The sequence below is a fragment of the Entelurus aequoreus genome, linkage group LG05 (assembly GCF_033978785.1).
Source record: "Entelurus aequoreus isolate RoL-2023_Sb linkage group LG05, RoL_Eaeq_v1.1, whole genome shotgun sequence".
Taxonomy (NCBI): Eukaryota; Metazoa; Chordata; class Actinopteri; order Syngnathiformes; family Syngnathidae; genus Entelurus; species Entelurus aequoreus.
Genome location: NC_084735.1, coordinates 23,391,340 through 23,412,643, shown reverse-complemented (window position 1 = coordinate 23,412,643; position 21,304 = coordinate 23,391,340). Strand labels below are relative to the sequence as shown.

The following is a 21,304-nucleotide window of genomic DNA, read 5'->3' as shown; positions in this document are numbered from 1 at the left end:
ATGCTATTGCAAAAATTAAAAAACATAAAAAAAAGTGGAATGAGGTGAAATCTAACTAGAAAAAGTTGCAATGTTGACACAAAGCTGCCATGCAGGCTGTTTTTTTTCTTTTGTCTATCTTTATTTTTCTTTTTTGCCATTGTTCCAAAAAAAATTGAATAATCAATGTTATAATGAATTATTGACCTATTCAAGGCTCCAATTATTTCACTTTAAAATGTTTTATGTGGAAAATATTGCACAAAATATGGTGTGGTTGCCATACAAAAACATCAACATTTTCTTTGACAAAAGAGCATAAAACAAACAAAATAATAGTTTAAACGTAAAATCGACAGATATATCTGAAGTTGATCTCGTAACTTAAGTGTTAAAGGTAAAAAAATAACGTAAAAATGTATCACTTTATGAGTGGGCACCTTTTGGATCCCAACTATATTTAATGGGATTTTATTTATCTTTTCACTGTGATTACTCAAAAATAACAATGAATTAATATCAATGGTGTCCTGCATTATTGATGTTTTTAAGGCTCTAATTACTTCACATCAAACATTGCTTTCTGAATGTTTTGGGCAGTGGGGGAAATACTGCATACTTCAGTTTTATTATAAAAAAAACAAAATTGTCTTTGACAGAAAAGGCATAGGTTTTTTTAAAAAACTTTATACCAAACTGAAGTTGATATACTGTAGAGATTTACTGTAAGCGTTAAATAAAAATAAATAAATAATAATTTGACTTGTTTTTAACATTTTAATGACTTAGACCCTTTATGGTCCCCGGGAGCCCTAAAGGTAAAAAAAAAAAAAAAATCCATATATTTTGTTATGGTTTGAAAATGAAAAATATCAAAATGGCCCCCGCATGCTTTAATTTTTCCGTGTTTGGCCCTCATTGGAAAAAGTTTGGACACCCCTGGATTAAGCAAAGAAACCCAACAATGTAGTAAAATGATCCACTGTAAGAAACTGTTCTAACTCAAAGTGTTTACAAAGTACAAGGAAGAAGAATCCTGAAAAAAAAATCTTGAACCTTATTTAAAAAAAAAAAAATCTTATTAATCTTATAATGGATGAATAAAGACATCAAGGATGTTTCTGTTTTGTTTAATCAGCCGTTTTACTGCCGTCTTACAGACATTGTTTGGAAACAATTAAGGTTTGTAAATAAACATTTACAAAATGTTTCTATGTACAATATATCTCATTTCACAACATATATCTGCGTCTTATAGTCCGGTGCGACAATGTTATGAAAAAATATTTTCTTCTAAAATTTAGTGGGTGCGGCTGATGGCTCGGAAAATGTGGTATTGCTTTTTCAATTTTTGTTAAAATCAGATGCTTTCAAGTTAACAAAACATTGATAACAAATTCATAAAATCACAAGTTGAGTCAATATTGGGGAAAAAAAAAATGCGCCAAAACATTACATTGTGAATTCAACAAATAAATAAATTCAACAATCACAAAAAAGAAACAGGATTTATATTAGATCAGGGGTGTCAAACGTACGGCCCGCGAACAGGTTTTACCCGGCCCGCGGGATGAGTTTGCGAAGTATAAAAATGAGCCGAAATTTTTGAAAGAAAGAAACTGCTTTTCTAAATGTGTCCACTAGATGTCGCAATAGCAATTCTTTGTATCTTTGTAGATGATGCTACATATGTAGATAAAAACCTCAACAGTCGAGGAAAATGAGCAAACTACATAAATAACATCCTGTAATTTGATTTTGATATAATTGTTTTTATCTCGATAGATTAAAAATTAACACCAATGAGTTGACTGATGAACATTATCACATCATTTATTCAGAAAGTATAAATAACGACAAATAAAGATAGAATACTATTAACCGCCAAAAAAAAAAAAAAAAACATTATGATTTGTACATCTTCAGAATGTGCTTGTTCTATTTCTAAACAAAAAAAACAATCTGAAGTTGTCTTTATTTTTAAGTTATCGTGCTGTGATTTTACCAGTCCGGCCCACTTGGGAGTAGATTTTTCTCCATGTGGCCCCCGATCTAAAATTAGTTTGACACCCCTGTATTAGAATATAACACTAACAACTATTTGCTGTGTCACATATAAGACAAAAGATAATATTTTTTTTTTCAAATAATTTAGCATATACTAACGTAACGTACATTAAATTGGCTTTAGCCTTTTTATAAATGTTTTAAAATGCCCCCCTGCATTCTTTTTTTTTTTTTACACAGCCCTCAGTGGAGTAAGTTTGGACACCCCTGTGCTAGATCGCCTTCTGTCGCAGTCCATAATATAATGTGCTGTGGAGAATGCATATATGTTTAAGAGTTATTTCTTCATTCATAGTCATGTTTAAAGCACCTAGTACTTTTCCATTTATACTCTTTATGCTTGTCTCTTTGTGTCTGCAGATGTCTGTGTAGTGTCTTGAGGGGTTGGAATGTGGCAGTTGGAGAACTCCCTGTTTACCTTATCTGTATTAGAACAAAGAGTCTGTATTCCTTCCTGGGCGGGGATGAGGGGACTGTTTTTTATTCAATGAGTTGTCTCTTCCCGTTTGAATGTCAGACCACTTCGAGATGTCGATATGAAAGGACAATTGGACTGGTCTCCTAAAGCTTTAGTAAAACTTGATAATATTCCTATTCTGTCTTGATGGTCCTTCTTACTCAGCATATATGTCATCTAAAGAAGTTGGGATTGACCGGTGATTTAAATTTCCTGAGAGGGAGACTGGTCAGATGCAACAGTACCCAAAAACATATAAAAAATATATCAATAAGACATCAAATGGTATAAAAAAAATATTTGTTCCATGTAACAATCAGAAAGCCATTTCTAACTGCACTCTTGGTTTATAAACATCCTACCTAGAAGTGTCTACAAAATAACACCGACCGAACACTTCTTGGCACCTCCATGAGGTACCAGTAGGGTGGAGCAACACGCTGATTGGCAGACAGAATGGAAAGTTGAAAGATGTCCTCCATTGTCTTCTGTGTAGCGTCTCGACTCGTTTGTCCTTTGTGTCCAAGCGATGATGTCATCGTGTTATTTACTCGCCGATCCTCTAAACCGGGGCTCCTTCAGCTCATCTGTTCTGTATATTTTCCATGTAACGTCTCTGCAGGGCTGTGCTATACCTTTTACAGTACGTCACCAAATTGCTAACATCGGCACAAATAGTCAGAAAATTATGAAATAACACAAGGCATATGGTTAGGCTGGTCAAAGATCATCTATAGGAGAAGACTGCTCTCATACTGAACAACACCAGTCTTAAATCCTTGATATGACAGGAGGGCTCTGCTGCTTTTTCAGGACTCGCAGGAAAAAAAAGGCTGGTCAAAGATCCTCTATGTGACACAAGAGCTCTCTTTTTAGAAATCCGCTGCAAAAATTTTACAAAACCCAAAACCAGTGAAGTTGGCACGTTGTGTAAATCATAAATAAAAAACAGAATACAACAATTTGCTAATCCTTGTATACCTATATTCAATTGAATACAATGCAAAGACAAGATACTTAACATTCGAAATGGTAAACTTTGTTATTTTTTGCAAATATTAACTCATTTGGAATTTGATGCCTGCAACATGTTTAAAAAAAAATCTACGGTCCGTAATATCAAAAAGTTCAGAGAATCTGGAGAAATCACTAACATTGAAAACCAACATTGGTGCTACTTCGATCCCTTCAGGCGGTACTGCATCAAAAACCGACATCATTGTGTAAAGGATATCACCACATGGGCTCAGGAACGCTTCAGGAAACCAATTTCAGTAACTAGTTTGTCGCTACATCTGTAAGTGCAAGTTAAAACTCTACCATGCAAAGCCAAAGCCATTTATCAACAACACCCAAAAACGCTGCCGGCTTCGCCGGGCCCGAGCTCATCTAAGATGGACTGATGCAAAGTGGAAAAGCGTTATGTGGTCTGACGAGTCCACATTTCAGATTGTTTTAGGAAACTGCGGACGTTGTGTCCTCCGGACCAAAGAGGAAAAGAACAATCCGGATTGTTATAGGCGCAAAGTTCAAAAGTCAGCATCTGTGATGGTATGGGGGTGTATTAGTGCCCAATACATGGGTAACTTACACATCTGTGAGGGCACCATTAATGCTTAAAGGTACATACAGGTTTTGGAGCGACAAATGTTGCCATCCAAGCAACGTCTCTTTCATGGACGCCCCTGCTTATTTCAGCAAGACAATGCCAAGCCACGTGTTACATCAACGTGGCTTCATAGTAAAAGAGTGCGGGTACTAGACTGGCCTGCCTGTAGTCCAGACCTGTCTCCCATTGAAAATGTGTGGCACAAATGAAGCCTAAAACACAAGAATGGAGACCCCCGGACTGTTGAACAACTTAAGCTGTTCATCAAGCAAGAATGGGAAAGAATTCCACCTGAAAAGCTTCAAAAATTGGTCTCCTCAGTTCCCAAATGTTTACTGAGTGTTGTTAAAAGGAAAGGCCATGTAACACAGTGGTAAAAATGCCCCTGTGCCAATTTTTTTGCAATGTGTTGCTGCCATTAAATTTTAAATTGATTATTTGCAAAAAAAAAACAATTATTTCTCAGTTCGAACATTAAATATCTTGTCTTTGCAGTCTATTCAATTGAATATAAGGTGAATAGAATTAGCAAATCATTGTATTCTGTTTTTATTTACAATTTACACAACGTGCCAACTTCACTGATTTTGGGTTTTGTAGTTTTGAACCAAATTACACCTTTGGCGGGAAGGTGGAGAAACACTGAAAAATCACCTACAGCAGGGATTCTCCAACTGGTACGCATACCAGGCTCCATCTAGTGGTACGCCAAATGGACCACTTAATTAAAATATTCAAACACAATGTTACTGTTCAAACTGTGTAATGTTACAGTGCCCGTAAATATTGAATATACTGGTAAATAAAACCTTTGCCTTGTTTTTATTATGGTGGTACTTGGAAAGCCAAGTGTTTTCTGAGGTGCTACTTGGAAAAAAGGTTGAGAACCACTGACTTACTGTGGCTTACATGAACTGTTTTAAGACGTTTGTACTAAACAAATGACAAAAAAAGTTATACGGCGAGTTAAAAAATGTGCGCACTACATGCAAACATGCACTCGGAGGTAGCAGTTAGCCAGCAGTTAGCGTCAATGATGTTAGTAAACAGTCGTTTAAAGAAGGGGCTGGTATGGTTGGACAGGAAGTCGATATACGATCCAAAATGGCGTCCAGTTAAAGTGACGTCAGTCTGTGACCAGGCAGGAAGCGAGGCCACTGCCTAAGGGATGAGAAGAGCCAAGTCCAGTTTGTGCGTCTGTGTCTCATTTGGAGCGCTGCGCCGCCTTCTCCTCGTCTTCGCCAATGAAAAAGAGCGGGAACATTCCCAAAACGCAGCCGATGAAGACGCCGATGGCTTTGCCCTGCAAGATAGGGGGTGGGCGACACTTATTTCATTCTGAGCTGCGGCGGTATTGGATCATTGCGACATGCGGCGGCTCTGCTGCTGCGGCCTCACCGAGTGTGCGCTGACCCGGGTCTGCCACATGTCAGCCTGTTTGGGTGTCAGGTCCGGAACCTGCATGCCCAGTTTGGACGCCAGGGCCTCCACATAACCTGCCAGGCTGCAAACACACGCGTCAATTGCGTGAGCCAGCGTTAACACACACACACACACACACACACACACACACACACACACACACACACACACACACACACACACACACACACACACACACACACACACACACACACACACACACACACACACACACACACACACTTTGTGTATTTCTGCTCGCTATTTCCCCCGCTTGTGGCTCCACACTAACCGGACGCCATTACATTTCCTCAAGCTACGGAACCGGTCGAGGGTCTAAAAGGAGTCAGGACATTAGTCGCGCGGCACAAAAATGATCGCTGTTAAAGGAACTTATAGTTAACGTGTTTACTTTGACGGACTTAATTGATTTATATTACAAACCCCGTTTCCATATGAGTTGGGAAATTGTGTTAGATGTAAATATAAACGGAATACAATGATTTGCAAATCATTTTCAAGCCATATTCAATTGAATGCACTACAAAGACAAGATATTTGATGTTCAAACTCAAACTTTTTTTTTTTTTTTTTGCAAATAATAATTAACTTAGAATTTTATGGCTGCAACACGTGCCAAAGTAGTTGGGAAAGGGCATGTTCACCACTGTGTTCCATGGCCTTTCCTTTTAACAACACTCAGTAAACGTTTGGGAACTGAGGAGACACATTTTTGAAGCTTCTCAGGTGGAATTCTTTCCCATTCTTGCTTGATGTACAGCTTAAGTTGTTCAACAGTCCGGGGGTCTCCGTTGTGGTATTTTAGGCTTCATAATGCGCCACACATTTTCAATGGGAGACAGGTCTGGACTACAGGCAGGCCAGTTTAGTACCCGCACTCTTTTACTATGAAGCCACGTTGATGTAACACGTGGCTTGGCATTGTCTTGCTGAAATAAGCAGGGGCGTCCATGGTAACGTTGCATGGATGGCAACATATGTTGCTCCAAAACCTGTATGTACCTTTCAGCATTAATGGCGCCTTCACAGATGTGTAAGTTACCCACGGCTTGGGCACTAATACACCCCCATACCATCACAGATGCTGGCTTTTCAACTTTGCGCCTAGAACAATCCGGATGGTTCTTTTCCTCTTTGGTCCGGAGGACACGACGTCTACAGTTTCCAAAAACAATTTGGAAATGTGGACTCGTCAGACCACAGAACACTTTTCCACTTTGTATCAGTCCATCTTAGATGAGCTCAGTCCCAGCGAAGCCGACGGCGTTTCTGGGTGTTGTTGATAAACGGTTTTCGCCTTGCATAGGAGAGTTTTAACTTGCACTTACAGATGTAGCGACCAACTGTAGTTACTGACAGTGGGTTTCTAAAGTGTTCCTGAGCCCATGTGGTGATATCCTTTACACACTGATGTCGCTTGTTGATGCAGTACAGCCTGAGGGATCGAAGGTCACAGGCTTAGCTGCTTACGTGCAGTGATTTCTCCAGATTCTCTGAACCCTTTGATGATATTACAGACCGTAGATGGTGAAATCCCTAAATTCCTTGCAGTAGCTGGTTGAGAAAAGTTTTTCTTAAACTGTTCAACAATTTGCTCACGCATTTGTTGACAAAGTGGTGACCCTCGCCCCATCCATGTTTGTGAATGACTGAGCATTTCATGGAATCTACTTGTATACCCAATCATGGCACCCACCTGTTCCCAATTAGCCTGCACACCCGTGGGATGTTCCAAATAAGTGTTTGATGAGCATTCCTCAACTTTATCAGTATTTATTGCCACCTTTCCCAACTTCTTTGTCACGTGTTGCTGACATCAAATTCTAAGTTAATGATTATTTGCAAAAAAAAAAAAGTTTATCAGTTTGAACATCAAATATGTTGTCTTTGTAGCATATTCAACTGAATATGGGTTGAAAATGATTTGCAAATCATTGTATTCCATTTATATTTACATCTAACACAATTTCCCAACTCATATGGAAACGGGGTTTGTATATATTTATATATGAGATAGTGTGTTAAAGGTCTCTGAATGAACATGAATAACATGCATTGATATTATTTCTCTTTATTATTTTACTACTAATATTGTATATGTTATTATAGGGATGAGCGGTAGAAAATGGATGGATGGACATACTGAGTGTCATTGAAATGAATACTAACACAGTGAGGGATCTGTGTGGTCTCTACAAGATGATGACATAACTGTACTGCACCTTGCGCACATACACATACAGTTGCGGTTAAAAGTTTACATACACTTGTAAAGGACATAATGTCATGGCTGTCTTGAGTTTCCAATAATTTCTACAACTCTTATTTTTTTGTGATAGTGATTGGAGCACATACTTGTTGGTCACAAAAAACATTCATGAAGTTTGGTTCTTTTATGAATTTATTATGGGTCTACAGAAAATGTGACGAAAATCTGCTGGGTCAAAAGTATACATACAGCAATGTTAATAATTGGTTTCACTGCAATAAGGCACTTTTGGTAGCCATCCACAAACTTCTGGTTGAATTTTTGACCACTCCTCTCGACAAAATTGGTGCTAAATTTGTTGGTTTTCTGACATGGACTTGTTTCTTCAGCATTGTCCACATGTTCTCAATGGGGTTTAAGTCAGGACTTTGGGGAGGCCATTCTAAAACCTTCATTCTAGCCTGATTTAGCTAACCTGACTCTCGCCAGATCCTTGTAGTTCGCTGAGCTCCACACAAGGATCTGGGATTTCTCAATAGGCGATATATTTCAGAAGGCAGGGCCTTGTAAAGAAAAATCCTTGTATGTGATTGGATAAACCACTTGTCCGTTATCTTGAATGACGTGCTACTTCCACCACTCACATCGAAATCAACCCTTGACGCTGATGAGAGCGACACTGGGAAATCCAAAACAGAACAGCCGACATTGGATAACGACAGAGCGAAAAGTTAATAAATGCCTTCAAAACCGTTCTGTGTTCATCTTTTAAATAATTAATATTCGATAAATTTGACAAAACAGTTGCAATAGCAGAATCAATGTCAGCACACGACTCCTTGCTGCGTGCCGCCATTGTTGTTTGAATCAAACAGTCGCTTCGGCGCTACGTCGCATCTATGAAATTCCGCCCGGCGATCCTGATTGGTTCATTATTTTTTGCGATCGGAAGGAGTTTGCAATGCCTTTGATCCCAGATCCCAGGTTATGATTTAGCCATTCCTTTACCACTTTTGACATGTGTTTGGGGTCATTGTCCTGTTGGAACACCCAACTGCGCCCAAGACCCAACCTTCGGACTGATGATTTTAGGTTGTCCTGAAGAATTTGTAGGTTATCCTCTTTTTCGTTGTCCCAATTACTCTGTGAAACACCAGTTCCATTGGCAGCAAAACAGGCCCAGAGCATAATACTACCACCACCATGCTTGACGGTAGGCTTAGTGTTCCTGGGATTAAAGGCCTCACTTTTTCTCCTCCAAACATACTGCTGGGTATTGTGGCCAAACAGCTCAGTTTTTGTTTCATCCGACCACAGAACTTTCCTCCAGAAGGTCTTGTGATCAGCAGCAAACTTTAGACGGGTCTTAAGGTGTCGCTTCTGGAGCAAGGGCTTCCTTCTTGCATGGTAGCCTCTCAATCAATGGCGATGCAAAACACGCTTGACTGTTGACACTGACACCTGTGTTCCAGCAGCTTCCAATTCATTGCAGACCTGCTTTTTGGTGGTTCTCGGTTGACTCTTGATCATCCTCACCAATTTTCTCTCAGCAGCAGGTGACAGCTTGCGTTTTCTTCCTGATCGTGGCAGTGACAAAACTGTGCCATGCACTTTATACTTACAAACAATTGTCTGCACAGTTGCTCTTGGGACCTTAAGCTGCTTTGAAATGGTTCAAAGTGACTTTCCTGACTTGTTCAAGTCAATTATTAGTTTTTTCAGATCTGTGCTGAGTTCCTTTGACTTTCCCATTGTCGCGTTTGTAACCGAGTCTAATGACTGCATCTCATGAGTCCTATTTAAATGGAATCAGAGAAGTCAACAGGTGTCATCAATCATAATCACTCACATGAAGTTAAGAGGCCATGACATGAAGATAATTTGATTTGATTGTAACTTTTCTACAAAATTAACTTTTCAACAAAATTGATAATGTATGTTGCTGTATGTATACTTTTGACCCAGCAGATTTGGTCACATTTTCAGTAGACCCATAATAAATTCATAAAAGAACCAATCTTCATGAATGTTTTTTTGTGACAATCAAGTATGTGCTCCAATCACTCTATCACAAAAAATAAGAGTTGTAGAAATTTTTGGAAACTCAAGACAGCCATGACATTATGTCCTTCACAAGTGTATGTAAACTTTTGACCACGACTGTAGTTGACTTGTTTAAGACCTCAAAAGCAGGTGTTGATAAAAGACTTCCCTGCTGTGAGATGCAATACCATGATGTTGCTGGCGCACAACCTCTTGTGCTATTAAAAAATCATTTTTCACATCTTTGTTTACACAAACCAATCAGAGTACCGATGAATACCGGTATCGATAAAGAATATTGATAAAATCGTAACGATATACATAGAGGTGGGTAGAGTAGCCAGAAATTGTACTCAAGTAAAAGTACTGTTACTTTAGAGTTTTATTACTCAAGTAAAAGTAAGGAGTAGTCACCCAAATATGTACTTAGGAAAAGTAAAAAGTATGTTGTGAAAAAACTACTCAAGTACTGAGTAACTGATGAGTAACCTGTTTGTTTAATGATGACGGCAACAAATAATGCACAAAAATATAAAAATAGCAATGAAAAAATTCAGAGCCAGGAATATCTCTTAAACAACTAAAATAATAATATATTAAATAATAATACATACAAAATTAATTAAATTAAGGCAAATTGAGCAACAATAACTTAACAGCACCATAAACTCAGTAGGCAGAGATTACAAAGGAAAATAACAAGTTAGCCTTTACGCAAACCTTAAACTCTGATAGGTGTGGGCTGCACCTGAGAACACACTGTGCACTTCTGATCGGTTTCACACACACACACACACACACACACACACACACACACACACACACACACACACACACACACACACACACACACACACACACACACACACACACACACACACACACACACACACACACACACACACACACACACACACACACGAACACGAGAGAGAAAAGGTATTCTTACCCGAGACCTGCCAAGTCTGACACCAGGTTGCCCAGGGCGGCGGCTGCAGACACACAAAGACAAACCCTTTCATTCTGATTGTCCCTTTTGGACACTCATGTGGACTTCATTGGTGGCTTTTTTTGAAGGGGCCAATCAAGAATCTGTATCAGCATGTTCTCCAATCAGGTGAGTGTAGAAAAACATGCTTGAATAAATCAACCTTAGCCTCATTAGTGCTTTGCACAATGGTAACCACGGCAGCAGAATGGAAGGAGGGGCACAGAAGACTTGAGATTTCCCTCTGGACCTGCAGGGGGCGCTAGCGACGCGATGATTTAAATTGAGGAGCCATGAACGTGCAGGACCTTACCGGCCATGGTGGAAATTCCCAGGGTGACTCCGATGGAAAGCTCAATCTGCGTTCCCTAAAAGGGGGAAGGATAGAGGGCGAGAGTCAGGACTCGCACCCGCCAGGTGGGACACCGCAACCTAGACACTTACGGCTGAGATCATGATGGCGTTGTCCAGGAAACCGAAGCCGACGAAGGGAAGGGCGTTGTGGAATATGACTGCGGAGAGATGAGCGAGTTTGACTGTTAAATCACCTCAACACGCTATAATGCCTGTGTTTGCGTGTGGCACACACCGTATTTGATCTGGGCTGTAGTGGGCGGAGAGGGCTCCAGAGTCTCTAAAGGAGGAAAAATAAACAGTCACATTTTTTCCTTAATTGATTGCATTTTCGGCAAACGCCCAGAGCCGAGAAAAAACGAGCTATTGGCTGAAACTGACTCATAACTCAAAACTTGGTATTTAAAACATGCTAACTCTTAGCTAGCATACTAATATTAACATGCAGTGTGGTATGACTTGGTGCGTTACATATGCTAACTGTTAGAATGCCAACATTATCGTTCTAGCATACTAACATTAGCATGCAGGGTGGTATGACTTGGTGCGTTACATATGCTAACTGTTAGAATGCCAACATTATCGTTCTAGCATACTAACATTAGCATGCTCAGTTTTTCTTTTTTAGCACATTTTACAGCCGAACACCTCAGAGTCATATTACTTTGTATGTTACATATGTGACTACTTGATGTCCATATCCCCCCCCCCCCCTCCACACCCCTGATTGTAAATAATGTAAATAATTCAATGTGATTATCTTATGTGATGACTGTATTATGATGATAGTATATATGATAGTATATATCTGTATCATGGATCAATTTAAGTGGACCCCGACTTAAACAAGTTGAAAAACTTATTCGGGTGTTACCATTTAGTGGTCAATTGTACGGAATATGTACTTCACTGTGCAACCTACTAATAAAAGTCTCAATCAATCAATCAATCAAAGACTGTTAGCATGCTAACTTTTTTAGCTAATTTTACGCTTTGTAGTCATAGACTACACCACTTAAGGGGTGTGGGAAAAAATCGATTCGAATTCGAATCGCGATTATCACGTTGTGCGATTCAGAATCGATTCTCATTTTTTAAAAATCGATTTTTTGTTGTTGTTGTAATTATTTAAAAAAAAAGTTTTAAATTTTTTATTAATCAATCCAAAAAAACAATACACAGCAATACCATAACAATGCAATCCAATTCCAAAACCAAACCCGACCCAGCAACATTCAGAACTGCAATAAACAGAGCAATTGAGGAGACACAAACACGACACAGAACAAACCAAAAGTAGTGAAACAAAAATGCATATTATCAACAACAGTATCAATATTAGTTACAATTTCAACATAGCAGTGATTAAAAATCCCTCATTGACATTATCATTAGACATTTATAAAAAAATTTAAAAAAAGAACTATAGTGTCACAGTGGCTTACACTTGCATCGCATCTCATAAGCTTGACAACACACTGTGTCCAATATTTTCACAAAGATAAAATAAGTCATATTTTTGGTTCATTTAATAGTTAAAACAAATTTACATTATTGCAATCAGTTGATAAAACATTGTCCTTTACAATTATAAAAGCTTTTTACAAAAATCTACTACTCTGCTTGCATGTCAGCAGACTGGGGTAGATCCTGCTGAAATCCTATGTATTGAATGAATAGAGAATCCTTTTGAATCGGGAAAATATCGTTTTTGAATCGAGAATCGTGTTGAATTGAAAAAAAAAAAAAGATTTTGAATCGAATCGTGACCCCAAGAATCGATATTGAATCGAATCGTGGGACACCCAAAGATTCACAGCCCTACTACTTAACTTAGATTGTAATTGCTAGCATGCTAACGTTAGCGTTTTAAGATCGGCTCGCACATTTTAGAGGCTTTCGCATTTCAGCGTTCACACGCAATTTCTCCCAGAGTTGTATATTCTATTTATTTTGTTTAGTTCTTATCCGGGATGTTTTTATTTTGTCTTTAGATTGAGTTGCGGGCCATTAAACATAAGCCGGGGGCCGCATTTTAGACATCCTTAATTTAACTGGTGACGCCACCCTGCTTTGAATTTGCTGAATAAATAAGAAAAATTTAGAAAAAAAATACTTACGAACAATTGTCTGCACAGTTGCTCTTGGGACCTTAAGCTGCTTTGAAATGTCTCCAAGTGACTTTCCTGACTTGTTCAAGTCAATGATTCGTTGAATTCAACAGGTGTCGATCAATCATAATCACTCACATGAAGTTAAGAGGCCATGCCATGAAACTAAATTGATTTAGGGCTGCAAAAACTAATAGATTAAAATCGATTATAAAAATAGTTGGCGATTAATTTAGTCATCGATTGGTTGGATCTATGCTATGCGCATGCGCAAAGGCTACTTTTTTTTTAAAAATAAACCTTTATTTATAAACTGCAACATTTACAAACAGCTGAGAAACAATAATCAAAATAAGTATGGTGCCAGTATGCTGTTTTTTTCCAATAAAATACTGGAAAGGATAGAAATGTAGTTTGTCTCTTTTATCCGATTATTAATCGAAGTAATAATCAACAGATTAATCGATTACCTAATTAGTTGTTAGTTGCAGCCCTAATTTGATTTGATTGTAACTTTTCTACATCACCAAAATGTATAATGTATGTTTTGACCTAGCAGATTTGGTCACATTTTCAGTAGACTCATAATAAATTCATAAAAGAACCAAACTTCATGAATGTTTTTTTTGTGACAAACAAGTATGTGCTCCAATCACTCTATCACAAAAAAATAAGAGTTATACTAATTATTGGAAACTCAAGACAGCCATGACATTATGTCCTTCACAAGTGTATGTAAACTTTTGTAGATTATATGTATTTTGTGTAGTTCTTATCCGGGAAGTTTTTATTTTGTCTTTAGATTGAGTTGCGGACCATTACTGCCTCAGTGAACTCAAGCAGTGGTTCTCATCCAATTTCCTTCAACTCAATAGTAATAAAACCGAAATCTTACTTGTCAGTACAAAAACAATTCTCGCCAAAACCAACAGCTTGGCCGTTACTTTCGGCAATTCCTCGGTCTCACCCTCCTTCCAAGTCAAGAGTCTGGGTGTCATCCTCGACAGCACACTCTCCTTTCAAGCCCACATAAACAACATTACACGGTCTGCTTACTTTCATCTACGAAACATTAATCGTCTTCGCCCATCCCTTACCCCACATACTGCTACCATACTAGTCCATAGCCTGGTCACCTCTCGCCTGGACTACTGCAACTCTCGCCTGTTTGGTCTCCCTCACAAGTCACTTCACAAACTTCAGCTTCTCCAGAACTCTGCAGCCCGGATAATCACCAGAACCCCTTCAATCCAGCACATCACCCCTGTTCTGCAGCAACTCCACTGGCTACCCATCAAACATCGTATCCATTTTAAAATAATTCTCCTCACTTTCAAAGCCATCCATAACCTCTCTCCGTCATATCTCTCTGACCTGATCCATGTCGCCACGCCCTCACGTTCCCTAAGATCTTCTTCATCCATCCATTTCACTGTCCCCTTATTTAAACTGTCCACCATGGGTGCCCGAGCTTTCAGCTGCTCTGCCCCACATCTTTGGAACTCTTTACCACCAGACCTTCGTAACTTGGACTCAATATCCCTCTTCAAATCAAGACTCAAAACACACCTATTCCTGACTGCTCATTCATTGTAATCATCTTCTCTTCTCTATCTTTGTTGTTGTTTTTATCCAATTTGATTTTATTGTTTTGATTTTGTACGGTGTCCTTGAGTTCCCAGAAAGGCGCCTTATAAGTAAAATGTATTATTATTATTATTATTAGGGATGTCCGATAATGGCTTTTTGCCGATATCCGATATTCCGATATTGTCCAACTCTTTAATTACTGATACCGATATCAACCGATACCGATATAACAGTCGTGGAATTAACACATTATTATGCCTAATTTGGACAACCAGGTATGGAGAATATAAGGTCCTTTTTAAAAAAATAAATAAATAAAATAAAATAAGATAAATAAATTAAAAACATTTTCTTGACTAAAAAAGAAAGTAAAACAATATAAAAACAGTTACATAGAAACTACTAATTCATGAAAATGTGTAAAATTAACTGTTAAAGGTTAGTACTATTAGTGGACCCGCAGCACGCACAATCATGTGTGCTCACGGACTGTATCCCTTGCAGACTGTATTTATATACACTACCGTTCAAAAGTTTGGGGTCACATTGAAAATGTCCTTATTTTTGAAGGAAAAGCACTGTACTTTTCAATGAAGATAACTTTAAACTAGTCTTAACTTCAAAGAAATACACTCTATACATTGCTAATGTGGTAAATGACTATTCTAGCTGCAAATGTCTGGTTTTTGGTGCAATATCTACATAGGTGTATAGAGGCCCATTTCCAGCAACTATCACTCCAGTGTTCTAATGGTACAATGTGTTTGCTCATTGGCTCAGAAGGCTAATTGATGATTAGAACACCCTTGTGCAATCATGTTCACACATCTGAAAACAGTTTAGCTCGTTACAGAAGCTACAAAACTGACCTTCCTTTGAGCAGATTGAGTTTCTGGAGCATCACATTTGTGGGGTCAATTAAACGCTCAAAATGGCCAGAAAAAGAAAACTTTCATCTGAAACTCGACAGTCTATTCTTGTTCTTAGAAATGAAGGCTATTCCACAAAATTGTTTGGGTGACCCCAAACTTTTGAACGGCAGTGTATATTGATAAATAATGTAGGAACCAGAATATTAATAACAGAAGGAAACAACCCTTTTGTGTGAATGAGTGTAAATGAGTGTAAATGGGGGAGGGAGGTTTTTTGGGTTGGTGCACCAATTGTAAGTGTATCTTGTGTTTTTTATGTTGATTTATAAAATTAAAAAAATTTAAAAAATAAAAATAAAAAATAAAAACGATACCGATAATAATAAAAAAAACAACGATACCGATATTTTGCGATATTACATTTTAAAGCATTTATCGGCCGATAATATCGGCAGGCCGATATTGTCAGACATCTCTAATTATTATTATTAAAAATAAGCCGGGGGCCGCATTTTGGACATTCTTAATGTAACTGGTGACGCCACCCTGCTTTGAATTTGCTGAATAAATAAGAAAAATATATCCAAAAAAAATAAAAAAAATTGTAATAAATAAAATAAAAAAATAAAAAAATTTACTTATAATCATCGATCATGGTCGTGGACTTCTAGGTTCTCGATGGTCACTTCATTAGGTACACACATGAAACACGCACATTAGGTTATCGATGGTCACTTCATTAGGTACACACATGAAACATGCACATTAGGTTATCGATGGTCACTTCATTAGGTACACACATGAAACATGCACATTACTCATTACTCACTACTCAGTGGCCTAGTGGTTAGAGCAGTGGTTCTTAACCTGGGTCCGATCGAACCCTAAGGGTTCGGTGAGTCGGGCTCAGGAGTTCGGCGGAGGTCAAAACACACCCGACTCATCGTGTAAATAAAAACTTCTCCCTATCGGCGTATTACGGATACGGCAACAGCAGAAGTCAGACTGATTTGCAGGTGTGTAATTTGTTGTGAGTTTATGCACTGTGTTGGTTTTGTTGTTTGAACAAGGTGGTGTTCATGCACGGTTCATTTTGTGCACAAGTAAAAAAACATGGTAACACTTTAGTATGGGGAACATATTCACCATTAATTAGTTGCTTACTAACATGCAAATTAGTAACATATTGGCTCTTAACTAGTCATAATTAAGTACTTATTATTAATGCCTTATTCGGCATGACCTTATTATAACCCTAACCCTCTAACCCTGGCCCTAACCCTCTAACCCTAACCATATTAAGTCTTTATTACTTAGAATATGTTCCCCTAGTGCAGGGGTAGGCAATTCATTTTTACCAGGGGCCGCATGAGCAACCCGAGCACTGCTGGAGGGCCACATCGACAATATTTCAATTAAATTTTGCTCAATATTATTTTTGATATATACCGTAAGATAATTAATAATAATAATAATAATAATACTTTCATTTAACCTAACTTAACTTTATACCAAAAGCACTGCTTTGGAAATCATTTGTACCCCTTTCAGAGATCACATTTAGTTCCCCTTAAACATCCTCATGTTGCACAATGAAATGTAAGCATAGGATGAAGTGTGCATTCCTGTAACTTTCTCTAGTAACAGCATTCCATGATTAATATAAATAAATTAACATTAATAATAAATGACAGTAAAATAAGCACACGTATGACTGAGGAGTCATAGTGTAACTTTGTGTGGTGTTTGTGTTGTCCGACTTTTTGTGTGGCCATAAACGCACTAGTGGTTTAGTGCTATGCGTGTTGGTGACAGATGACAAGTTGGTTTTGGCCTGGTTTGTGCGGCAGAAAATGACTAGTTTTTCGAGATAGAAGTTTTTTACACATGTTTTTGGTGTGGTTATGGCCGAATATAAACAGTTTTGCTCAATAAAGTGATCGATATATTATTCCTGGCCTCGAAGCATCTCGATAGACGTTACAATAATTGAACGGTGTTGACGAACACCGTTAGGGCCGCTTGTTGTCACTGTCATTGCAAAATTAGTTACACAGAATAAATGTGTTTATTTTGTTTAGAATTCAAATGGGATTTGATTTGGTGCGTGGCATATATTTGCTGTGCGCAGAGGACGCTTGAGCAGTGCGCAATTGCGCAGGCGCGCACCTTAGAGGGAACGTTGCTTGGCAGTCCATGTCTTGTTGAAAACACGCCATTCGTCATCAACTTTTGTCTTTTTAGCGTCTCGGGTGTAAACCGTTTATCACTTGTCGCTGTGCACCTTCACTCGCAGGTTACACACGGACATACGCCCATAAATAACACTTTTCAAAATAAAAGCAACACAGTTGTATTGCGCGCACAACATATATTTTTTTCAACTTCATTTTGTAATTTGTGATTGCAGCTGTTCACATTCACTCACTATCATGCACGCGCATACGTCCACACGGAAGTAATACAAATAACGCTTTTCAAAACAAAAGCAGCACTGTTGTATTGCACACTCGACATAGATACTTTTTAAAATGTATTTTGTATCTTATGATTGGCCTCACGCGGGCCGGACAGGGACGCACAAAGGGCCGGATGTGGCCCGCGGGCCGCAGAATGCCCAGGTCTGCCCTAGTGTCCAAAAAACTCTAAATTAAGTCTTTATTACTTAGAATATGTTCCCCATACTAAAGTGTTACCAAAAACATATAACTTTGTCTTGAATTTGAAAAAAAAAAAAAGTTTTTATTTTTCACTAAAGAAGGGTTCGGTGAATGCGCATATGAAACTGGTGGGGTTCGGTACCTCCAACAAGGTTAAGAACCACTGGGTTAGAGTGTCCACCCTGAGATCGGTAGGTTGTGAGTTCAAAACCCCGGCCGAGTCATACCAAAGACTATAAAAATGGGACCCATTACCTCCCTGCCTGGCACTCAGCATCAAGGGTTGGAATTGGGGGTTAAATCACCAAAAATTATTCCCGGGCGCGGCCACCGCTACTGCCCACTGCTCCCCTCACCTCCCAGGGGGGGGGACAAGGGGATGGGTCAAATGCAGAGGACACATTTCACCACACCTAGTGTGTGTGTGACAATCATTGGTACTTTAACTTTAACATTGGGTTATCGATGGTCACTTCATTAGGTACACACATGAAACGTGTACATTAGGCTGGCTTGAGTTGAGCCCCCCAAAATAGTCCCTAATAAGTGTAATAAGTTAGTTAAAGCCTGCACTCAACACAAGGCAGCGATTATATGAATGTGTATAAAATAAGACGATGATTTGATGTTTCCATTGACTCACACAAGCCAAGCTAAAACAGGAACACAAAGACACGGAAAGTCTGAAGAGTGACCAATCATGAATCACATTCACGTCAAGACCACGCCCTTTAGTGCAAAGACGCTCCAGTAAAACGAGAGGAAGTGACCTTTAACCCTCGACGCACCTTGAGCAATGGCGATGGACTCAAAGTTCTGCAGCTCCTGCAGCAAACAAGTTCTTTCCCCGGCCTGGAGACGGTAAATGAACTCCTTGGCTCTCTTGGGGGAGTTGAACGGCTCCCTCGACTCGCTCCGGCGGTGAGTTCCCATCAGGCGACGGGGAGTGTGTCGCCCGCCTCCCGGCAGCCTGGTTGCCGTCGCGCCCAACGTTGTCGCCGGTAACTTGGAGCGGAGAGCTCGGTGCAGACACAACGTCAGCATGGCGGACCACAAAGAAACAAGATGCCGGATCAAATGTTTGGAAATATTTTTCGCCGGCTCACCCAAACCATTAAAACGAGTTTAATGCTTCTCTTGTTGTTTGTTAGCAGGAGTTTGTTCACGTGAAGAACTGTCAAGTCGAATAGCGCCACATTTCCTGTTCCTTTCAAAATAAATCACATAGCTTCCGATTTTTTTCATGACGTCACAACAACCTCGGGCAGTTTTTTCCAAATTATAGCTATTTTACTTTTCTTTTTTTTAAAACAAGTTAGCAAACGTATCCGCTAATAATCTCAAATGGTCGACAACCACACTTTAAAAATGCCAACACGGTCATTTTTATTTTAGCTTGACATGTTAGTAACCCTAACTAAATAAAGCTTGTATTTTCACGGTAACACCGGAACTTTATTTTCGTTTATTTCAAATACATTTGAATGCACTTGCTTGTTTTTGTTTATATTTTTTATATAATTTCAGTAAAGTCATTAAACCGTTAGATTACGACAGCATTTTTTGGGGGTTGGCCTAAAATCATTGTCTTGTTATATTCTGATTACAATTATGATCAACAAATTGAGGGTAAATATCGCAAAACCAAAAAAAGATCAAGAAAAATGCAAATGTCACTGCCTGTTTGCAACACGCATGCGCAAACGGTGCAGTTTTCTTGTTTAAAAAAAAAAAAAAAAAATTTGTATGATTTTGTGATATTTGCCCTTAATTTGTTAATCATGATTGTAATCAGAAAAGCAAAACAATACTTAACCAACAAGTAAAGTTGGTTCAAATTTTTTTCTTAACAATTTAACAAAATAAAGTTAAAAGTTGTCTCACACACACTAGGTGTGGTGAAATTACTCTCTGCATTTGACCCATCGTCCTTGATAACCCCCTGGGAGCAGTGAGCAGCAGTGGTGGCCGTGCTCATATTCAATATAATATAATCAATGTGCAGTATTAAAATCAAACAAAATAGAATTATTCCTTTCTTTTAAATGCACATTTTGAACCAAATAAAATCTACTGTACACAACATTGCTAAGTGTCTAAAGTGGGACTTGGGGAGCCATTTTCAACCCAGTTAAATTTGTATTGGCTCTCGACATATTTTTTTTAACTACAAAAAAACCCCAAACGTGTCTTATATTTTCTTCAAATAGCTTGGGTTTCACGAAATAAAAAGTTGACATGCAACACACTCAAGAGACGAGGACAATATCAAACGTGATTTTAATGACGTTGATCTTTTTTTTTTAAAACAAAAGGCAGCATCCAGCCTTGTCAAAAAGCTTTCCAAACCATCGTCTTCTTTAGCCAAAGTCCCGGACACAAAGCAACACTTTGTGCTTTACGCCTCAGTACAAACGCACAAGAGTTTTCAAAATACCTCATTTTATGCCAGTACGATATAGTGTTCAGTGGGACGTCTGCTGCAAAGTGCTTCTTTTCTACAAATACATATTTGCCATAGCAGCAAAACCTGTCCTTCTGCTCAGCCGAGCAGCTTAAACCTGGAAAGGTACGCATCTTGTATACCGGCATCGGAACCCTGAGACGAAACAGTCGGGACCTTTGTGAAGGTTACCTTCACCTCCTTTGGTGAAATCTGACAAATACTAGCACACACTCCATTGTCGCTTGCTTTCCTTACACTAAACACAATCCCATGAATGCATGTTTTATTTGTTTAGGAAAAGCTTTTCCCAAAAGTACTTCTTATCAGAACCGGACTGACGAGAATATCTCAAGTGTGTTGCTTTAATCACATGTACAAGAACGTACATAAATGCAGGCACGGTCACACAAGAGACCAGTAGGACGTCAGACGCTTACGCTTTGCTGATTGGCCGAGGGGACATGTGGCACAACCTG

The 21,304-nt window shown here is 38.8% G+C and overlaps 1 protein-coding gene across 1 annotated transcript; it reads right to left on the bottom strand.

Annotated features, from left to right (window-relative positions):
* Positions 1-1,122: 1,122 nt before the first annotated feature.
* On the bottom strand, positions 1,123-19,619 carry tmem65 (transmembrane protein 65). Its single transcript, XM_062047460.1, has 7 exons — positions 19,171-19,619; positions 11,385-11,429; positions 11,240-11,307; positions 11,109-11,163; positions 10,757-10,799; positions 5,511-5,616; positions 1,123-5,415 (listed from the first exon to the last, which is right to left on the bottom strand). Exons 1-7 carry the CDS (start codon positions 19,424-19,426, stop codon positions 5,317-5,319), a joined length of 672 nt encoding a protein of 223 aa, XP_061903444.1. The 5' UTR covers positions 19,427-19,619; the 3' UTR covers positions 1,123-5,316.
* Positions 19,620-21,304: the final 1,685 nt, after the last annotated feature.

Excerpts from the sequence above, each read along its gene's own strand:
- tmem65 (XM_062047460.1), bottom strand. The coding sequence starts at position 19,426 with ATGCTGACGTTGTGTCTGCACCGAGCTCTCCGCTCCAAGTTACCGGCG. Across the intron at positions 10,800-11,108 it reads GGGAATTTCCACCATGGCCG|CCGCCGCCCTGGGCAACCTG; the intron begins GTAAGGTCCTGC and ends GTGTGTCTGCAG. Across the intron at positions 5,416-5,510 it reads CCCGGGTCAGCGCACACTCG|GGCAAAGCCATCGGCGTCTT; the intron begins GTGAGGCCGCAG and ends CCTATCTTGCAG.